Genomic DNA, 8,368 nt, shown 5'->3' with positions numbered 1-8,368 from the left:
ACTGAGGCGGAGCTTGCAGTGAGCTGAGATCCGGCCACTGCACTCCAGCCTGGGCGACAGAGCGAGACTCCGTCTCAAAAAAAAAAAAAAAAAAAAAATTAAAATTAAAAAATTAAGCAAAGGGCTTTAAAGAGATGAAGAGAATCATAATACATATAACAAAATTTAATATAAATATAAGAAACAGACAACTTCCACAATCACAGCAAGAGATACGAATATACACATCGCTCTTAATAATTGATAGAACAGCCAAAAATAAAAATACGTTAAGATTTAAACACTGAGTTTACTTACTGGCAAAACTAAACTATTTTGTTTATGAATTCATACATGGATAGTTTAAACTATATGAAAATGAAAATGATTACCACAAAAACTAGCCGAGTGATCACTTCTAGGGTAGTGGGAGTTATGATCAGGGAACCGCATGTAGGTTTCCAGCTGCTGGAAATAGTTTACCTCCCTATGTAACAATTACACAGAGTTAACTTTATAGTGATTTTCTGGGAGCTTTTTTTGTGAAGGACCAGATAGAAATATATTAGGGTTTGCAGGCCACGTCAGTCTCTGTCACATATCCTTCATTTCTAAAACCTTTTAAACATCTAAAAATCATTCCGAGCTTGCCAGGTGTGGTGGCTCACGCTTGTAACTCCAGCACTTTGGGAGGCCAAGGCGGGTGGATTACTTGAGGTCAGGAGTTCGAGGCCAGCCTGGCCAACATGGTGAAACCTCGTCTCTAGTAAAAATACAAAAATTAGCCAGGCGTAGTGGTGCACGGCTGTAATCCCAGTTACTCAGGAGGCTGAGGCAGGAGAATCGCTTGAACCCAGGAGGCTGAGGTTGCAGTGAGCCAACACTGCGCCACTGCACTCTAGCCTGGGAGATAGAGTGAGACTCTGTCTCCAAAAATAAAATAAATTAAAATGAAATAAATTTTAAAAAATAAAAATCATCCTAGCTAGCCAGCTGTGACCTGTCTTTTGCCAACTCCTGTATAAAAACTTCCATGTTTTACATACTTTTTGTATTTTTTATATTTAACACAAATACAAAATAATCTTTTACAGGAAAAAAGGTGAAAATAATTTTTTATCCACCTATTCTTCCCTGTCAGCACAATTTTGAACACCTATTGTGTCCCAAGCACTGTTTTGGATGCTGGAGACTGAAAATGAAATATTATTGCTTACATGTCAAGTGGGGGAAATTAGTTTAAAAATTACACCTTTATGTAACAAGAGACAGCAGTAAACAAAGCAAAGCAAAATCTCCTTTCTTATGAGATTAACATTCTAGGCCGGGTGCAGTGGCTCATGCCTGTAATCCCAGCACTTTGGGAGGCCGAGGTGGGCAAATCACGAGATCAAGACCATCCCGACCAAGATGGTGAAACCCCGCCTCTACTAAAAATACAAAAAATTAGCTGGGCATGGTGGCGCATGCCTGTAGTCCCAGTTACTCGGGAGGCTGAGACAGGAGAATTGCTTGAAACCGGAAGGCAGAGGTTGCAGTGAGCCAAGATCGCACCACGGCACTCCAGCCTGGGCAACAAGAGGGAAACTCCGTCTCGGGAAAAAAAAAAAAAAAATTATAGTGGGAAGATGGGCAATTAACTAATTATATAGTTGAAAATTAAAATATATAAATTATTAAATAAAAATTAAACTTATAACACACCAATGACAATAAATGACCTACAAAATACACAATGAAATGGATAAACCTCACAAAAGTAACATGCAACCAAAGGAGCCAGACACAAAAGTATACACTGAATGGCTTTTATGCAAGATACAAAAAAAAATTCATCTGTGTTGTTAGAGGTCAGGCTAGTGGCTATCCACAGCGGCAGGGAGGGGGTAACTGAAAGGGAACTCAGGGGGACTTCTGCAGCACTGGTAATATTTCTTGTGCTTGTAGAGTTTGTGAAAATTCATGTGAACTGTAGACTTACAATGTGTACTCCTCTGTATGTATAAATATGAATCAACAAAAAATTTAAGTATATATTAAAATGTATGGGTGTGTCAGGTACCAATAACTTAGAATTAAAATAAAGTACAGTTAGGAACAAAGTGACAAGGTATGAGGGACTGCTATTTTAGAGAAGCTGGCTAAGGGAGACCACTCGGCTAAGGTCATTTTTGAGCAACAACCTGATGAAGAGATTGCTGATATCTGAGAAAAGAATGTTCCTGGAAGAGGGAATAAATAGCAAGTACAAAGACTCTGAAGCAAAAGCGTTGTTCACAGAGCTCAAGGAGGCCAGTGTGGCTGCAGTGGCATGAAGGAGAGGGAGAATGGCTGCAGATGTCAGAATCGGGTGGACGGTGGGGAGCACAGATCACGCAAGAGCTTTTAGGACACATAAGGACTTCAGTCTAGGAAGTGTTGAGCAGAGGAGTGCTAGGATGTGTCTGAACATTTTAACACTTACTCGGGCTATTACATTCAGACTAGGTGAAACAAGGGCAAAAACAGGGAGACTACTTTGAAAGCTAATACAGTGAACTGGAAAAATAGAAAAGTGGTCATATTCTAATACATTTTAAAGGAAAACCAGGATTTTCTGATGGATTACATTTGGGGCATGAGGTTGTGACCTGAAAAACCAGATGGTGTAACCTGTCATTTACCAGGACAAGGCAGATTACAGGAAGAGCCGTTCAATGTTACTGTTATGGTAGGGAAGGGAAAGCATGAGTTCCTTTTTGGACATGCTCAAGCAGTACAAGTGGAAATGTCAAGTAGACAGCTGGATACATAATTATTGGGGAGACCAGACCCATGTGAAGGGCTAGCAAGTTCGTTCATCCCAAAGGCAGATGGATGTGGGTACTGATACAAGGAGCTTGGCAAATCTGCGGTAGGAGCATGTGGAAATGCTCTTCTGATCGTTTCTATTTTCTCAGTAACATAAAAAAGGAAGGCCATCAGTTAGTAGAAGAATTGCTGGAGATTTGCAGGAGATGACAAAAACAGGACATATTTATGGAGGAAAGGGAACTAAGCAGAAATACAGTAAGACTGGCAGGCAGTGAGAGGTACACATGAGGCCAGTGCTCATGACCTGAAGATCAGTCAGTCACTTTGGTGTGTGTGTTTTCCTCCAACCATGCTGAGTAGCCTAGAGGCAAGCAAGGAAAAGGTGGAGGATTAAGCTTTGGTTCCTATTTTAACACCTCATCTATACCCAGATTTGCATGATGATGAGGCTCAGCCACATTCATATAGCTGGCAAAAATGTCTACAGCTTATTGCGTTCATCTCTTTTGTCTTCAGGTAAGATTCAACCTAAACTGACACATGAGAGATGGGTGGTCACACCATTAAAAACCAAATGAAAAGGGGATTTCAGGAAGAAAAGAGTGATAGACGACACTGAGAAATTCTATAAAACGTTTCTGCCCCGCATAGATAATCTGCAATCCCATTTAATGTCTGTTAGACTTTAACTGGTTTGAAACTTAAGAAAAACAGAGACACAGGCCTCTTCAACAGTTATCTAACAAACCTCAACCTGCTCAAATTGGATCTATCATCAAACATTTCTAACATTTTAAACTATGGCAAGGATGGTCTGACACAATGGCTAATGCCTGTAATCTCAACACTTTGGGAGGTGGAGGCGGGCAGATCACATGATCTCAGGAGTTTGAGACCAGCCTGGGCAACATGGTGAAACCACGCCTCTACAAAAAAATAAAAAAATTCGCCGGGCGTAGTGGTACATGCCTGTAGTGTGAGCTACTCAGGAGGATGAGTTGGGAGAATCACTTGAGCTCAGGAGGCGGAGGTTGCAGTGAGTCATGATCGCACCACTGCACTCTAGCCTGGATGACAAAGCGGGACTGTCTCAAAAAAAAGAAAAGAAAATTATATATATATGGCAAGGATGACACGGTGATAGCCAAAACTTCTTAGTTGTTTTCATAAGTTTAACTTATGTTTTCATAAGTGCTTTAATAATTACAATAATCCTAATGAATGAAAGTTTTTATGAGACAGTAGAGGGGGAGGAAGTACATTTTAAAATACTTTAACAATACAGAAGCCTAAATCACTTAGGAAATGAGTACTATTACACAACTCTACCAAGGCAAAGAGAAACAACTTTCCTAAAAATCAGTGATCTAAAATAAAAACTTCTGTCCCAGAGACCCTGTCTCCCAAGATCCCACCTGAGGCAATACCTAAGGCATTAGGGGATAGAGCACACTCTTGAGTAAGAAGTCTTACACAGTATCAACAAATAATGCGAAGACACTGGAGCAAATAAACATACTCCTACATTGGCTTACTCAGGAATTCTCAACCTCGGCACCACTGATATTTTGGACCAGGTAATTTTTTTTTGCAAGGAGGCTGTCCTAACATTACAGAATGTTTACCAGCATCCCTGACTTCTGCCCAGTAGATGCCTATAGCGTCATCCCCATACCTCTGAGCTGTGACAAACAATAATGACTCCAGTTATTGACAAATGTCCCTGAGGGGCAAAACTGCCACCAACTGAGAACCACTAACTTAGGTATGTTTTTAAGACCTTCAGATCTCTCTTACAGGCTGGAAACAAACCTATCACAAATCTGTATAGCATTAGTTTTTCTAGTACATTACTGAGTAAGCTCTGGAGAAAACTCAATTATGCCAGAAGCTGGTCAAATTTTAAAATTTAAAAAACCCTACAGGAACATACAAATTTGGCAAGGGAAAAAACCTAATGTTTCGATTGGAATCAATTCTTTGATAGACTACTGAGCTGTAGGATTAGAGGTAATTTATTATATAGAGATAATAGGATTGGCTCTTCTGTAAAAAGCTAATTTACTGATACAGATTTGAATCTAAGTAAGGGATTCGTAGGTAAAACTATGAACTTTTCTCCCTAATGCTTCATTCCCTGTAGGTAAGTAATGAAAGAGAAACTTTGCTTGAGTGTTTCCGGGCATCTTGTCTCCTACAACAGGTGTCAAATTTCTCCAGGTGAATGCTTACCGGTAAGGGATTGGATAAGGAATGTTGCGGTGAGGATCGTGCAACTGGTGGAACACTTCTGCCAGGGCTGGTTCCTGGCCCGCTTCCCCCAGCAAACTGGCCAACAGGGAAAAACGGATATGAATAATTCAAAACAGTACTATGCTTCAGATAAGGAGAGTAAAAGATTAATACACAAACAGATCTTAATTATATGGCCCCTTTAAGTTAATACATCTTACTCTAGAGAGAAAATGCCACACAAGTCAAATTCTGCTAACTTTTTAATGAGATTTTTAAGAAGGAGCTCCAGCAGAAATATACCAAGATCTAAAGAAAACACGGCTAGAAAGCTGAAGGTACACATGATTTTGAAAGGACATGAGAGAAGAATGTTTTCCCTTCTTGTCTCAAAATACACGAAGCAGAAATGCAGTGGTGCAGTGGATGTTAGTGTCTTTAGTAACCACTAACGATGGGTCAGGGAACTCACTACATGTTCCACTGGACTAAAGGGAGGAGGACAAAAGAAGAGTCCAAGTCATTCCACCTCAATCTTTGTAAGACACAAAACCTCGTCTGGCCAAGAGAAAAATCACCTCATTTGTGAATTCTTATATCATCACAGACAAGACACATAATAAATTTAAATTTAGGAAGGCAGCAGCAGTTTTCTCTTATTGAGAGATGGGGCAGCATTAACTGATGAAGATGGGGAGAAAGGGAAGAAGAGTACAGTAAAGGCAAAACATTACTTTCTTTCTTTCTTTTTTTTGGGGTGGGGGGAGACAGGGTCTCACCGTCACCCAGGCTGCAGTGCAGATCATGGCTCACTGCAGCCTCGACTTCTCAGGCTCAAGTGATCCTCCCACCTCAGCCTCCCAGGTAGCCAGGACTACAGGTGTGTGCCACCACACCTGGCTAATTTTTTCTATTTTTTTGTAGAGACAGGGTTTCCCCATGTTGCCCAGATTGGTCTCGAACTCCTGGGTTCCAGCGATCCTCCCATCTCGGCCTCCCAAAGTGCTGGGATTACAAGCATAAGCCACCTCGCCTGGCCAAAATATTACTTTCTAAAGCCTCAAATAAACACAAGGATTTAGGTTTTTTTTAAAAATCACTACAGAGTTTGGTTTTTTGTTTGTTTGATTTTTTTGGTTGTTTTTTCAAAAAATGTAACTTACCTCAAAGTAATCACTAATTTTATGTCCCCTAGGAGTGCCTTTCCCTGAAAATGAAACCAAAGTAAATACAGTTTTTCCAATACACATATAAACCATCATTCACTAAAATGTACTATACATTCAGTAACTACATACATTGCTATAAACCCAAGCGTCACCTTTACTTGTAACAAATGAGCCAAAATACCTTAGCCTAAGAACAGACTATTTCCTCCATAAAATAAAGGACTGAACAAGCAGTGAAAGGAAGAATTTTTCACAGCTTTAAGATTCAGTAATTTTTCTTGTCACTTTGGGAGAATTTTGCTCCCAAAGACAAAATGAATTATCTGCAGATTTTAAAAGATAAGAAGGATGCAACAAGACTGGGCTTTCTATTCCTTAGAATGGGAGAAAAAAAAGCCAAGCCATTTTTTCTTTCTTTGATTATATAAAGATATTTGGCATTATAACCATCATGTTTACAGATTTATCTCAGTGGGTTCCAATATTCAACTAAACAACTGCCATGGAAGAGCAGTAGGCAGAAAGGACAGTAATGTAAATGAAGCAGTTCCAGCTGGCTGTCATTAACACATCACTGATCTAACACAAGTCAGAGTTAAAACTCTGACATAACCTCTTTTTTGTACAATATATGCTTGGTGTAAAGAAAAACCTGTGGTTAAGAAGACTGTTAGCTTACAACAGGGAAAACAAAGAGTCCCCGAAGAACTAACACTGTTTGTCAGGTGTATATCAAATGGCAAGTCTGTAATAAACCGTCTGATATTCCCTTAAGATACACAAACCGCCTTTATCAGGAATCCCTGTGTACAAACTAATTATTTAGTTTGAGTTAGAAAATTCTATCTAAGTATATTAGAATTGAGTACTTTTGTTGATACGAAATTATTACTACCTTGGCTAGTTTCATATGGTTCAGCTTTTCTTTTCCGATTTCGCTGGTCATTCTGCTTTTTCTCGGGAGTCTGTTAAAAACCATATACGTCACAATTAGCATTTTGGTAAATTTTTCACATTAGGAAAACAGCGAGTATACACAAAATACATAAACAGATATAACTGGTCTAGACAAGTCCTGAATCACTGTCTTCCTCTTAAAACTGAGTATGATAAAGAGTATTATGGTCTAGAACCAAACCATCCACACAATTTTTGTCAAACTGCTTAAAATATCAGAGCTTCAGTTTATTCATCTGTAAATCAGAGGTACTACAAAACTTTCATAAGATATTTAATAGAGCACAATGTAGGACAAATGTCCACCATATGTTAAGTTCTCAGAAAACTGCTGTTACAGTACTTCTACTTTAAATCCAATCTTTCTTCCAAAAAGGAGAGATCTGCAAAGTGCAAAGTAGGTGGCTACAGACTTACACTTAGACCCATCTACAGGCAGCTAGGTTATATGCCTTAAAAAAACACACACAAAAAAAAACTTGTGCATGAGGGCTGTGAAAAGCTAAGCAAATGAACAAAAAATCTTGACCAGGCACTGTGGCTCATGCCTGTAATTCCAGCACTTTGAAGGCTGAGGTGGGAGGATGGCTTGAGTTCCAGACCAGTCTGGGCAACACAGCGAGACCCCGTCTCTATAAAAATATTTTAGAAAATTAGCCAGGCATGGTGGCACCTAGCTACTCAGGAGGCTGAGACAGGAGGACTGCTTGAGTTCAGGAGTGTCAGGTTACAATGAGCTATGATTGCCCCACTGCACCCTGGCCTGCATGACAGAGTGAGGCCATGTCTCAAAAAAAGTTGTAAAAATAAAATCAATCAATTTTATTTTCCATTTAAACAGGAACAATATTGCAAATTTCTATCCTTTATTGATGGCAACTATGCAAAAATTTTAAAATATGTAAGACCCACACATGATTATAATAATAAAAACTGATGAGGGCCACACCATAGCTGTACATATGCAAAGAGCACACAACTCAAAGCGGAACAATTGACACAGAGTCTAATAGCACCCAAGGAGTTAATTAAGCAGTGTTATCTTTTCTCTGAGATGGGGGTCTCACTCTGTCACCCAGGCTGGAGTGCAGTGGTGCCATCACAGCTCACTGCAGCCTCATCCTCCCAGGCACAAACAATCCTCCCACCTTAGCCTCCAAGTAGCTGGGGCCACAGGTGTGCACCACCACACCCTGCTAAGTTTTTTTGTAGAAATGAGTTCTTACTATGTTGCCCAG

At 39.7% G+C, this 8,368-nt stretch overlaps 1 protein-coding gene across 8 annotated transcripts in view; it reads right to left on the bottom strand.

Moving 5' to 3' along the window:
- Window positions 1-8,368, bottom strand: part of TLK2 (tousled like kinase 2) — a 144,410-nt gene that overhangs the window by 88,638 nt on the left and 47,404 nt on the right. For 4 of the 8 annotated variants that reach the window (XM_023192326.2, XM_031934386.1, XM_023192325.2 and 1 more), the window contains exons 4-6: window positions 7,069-7,138; window positions 6,168-6,211; window positions 5,005-5,100 (exon numbers count right to left, since the gene is read on the bottom strand). In XM_023192326.2, the coding sequence (XP_023048094.1) occupies window positions 5,005-5,100; window positions 6,168-6,211; window positions 7,069-7,138 (210 nt within the window). The remainder of the gene's footprint in view (window positions 1-5,004; window positions 5,101-6,167; window positions 6,212-7,068; window positions 7,139-8,368) is intronic. The other 4 variants (XM_031934387.1, XM_023192327.2, XM_023192329.2 and 1 more) reach the window with 1 other exon arrangement.

This window comes from Piliocolobus tephrosceles, chromosome 16 (assembly GCF_002776525.5).
Source record: "Piliocolobus tephrosceles isolate RC106 chromosome 16, ASM277652v3, whole genome shotgun sequence".
In the NCBI taxonomy this organism is placed as follows: Eukaryota; Metazoa; Chordata; class Mammalia; order Primates; family Cercopithecidae; genus Piliocolobus; species Piliocolobus tephrosceles.
The sequence above is the reverse complement of the archived record's forward strand: the minus strand, read 5'-3'. Positions and strand labels throughout refer to the sequence as shown.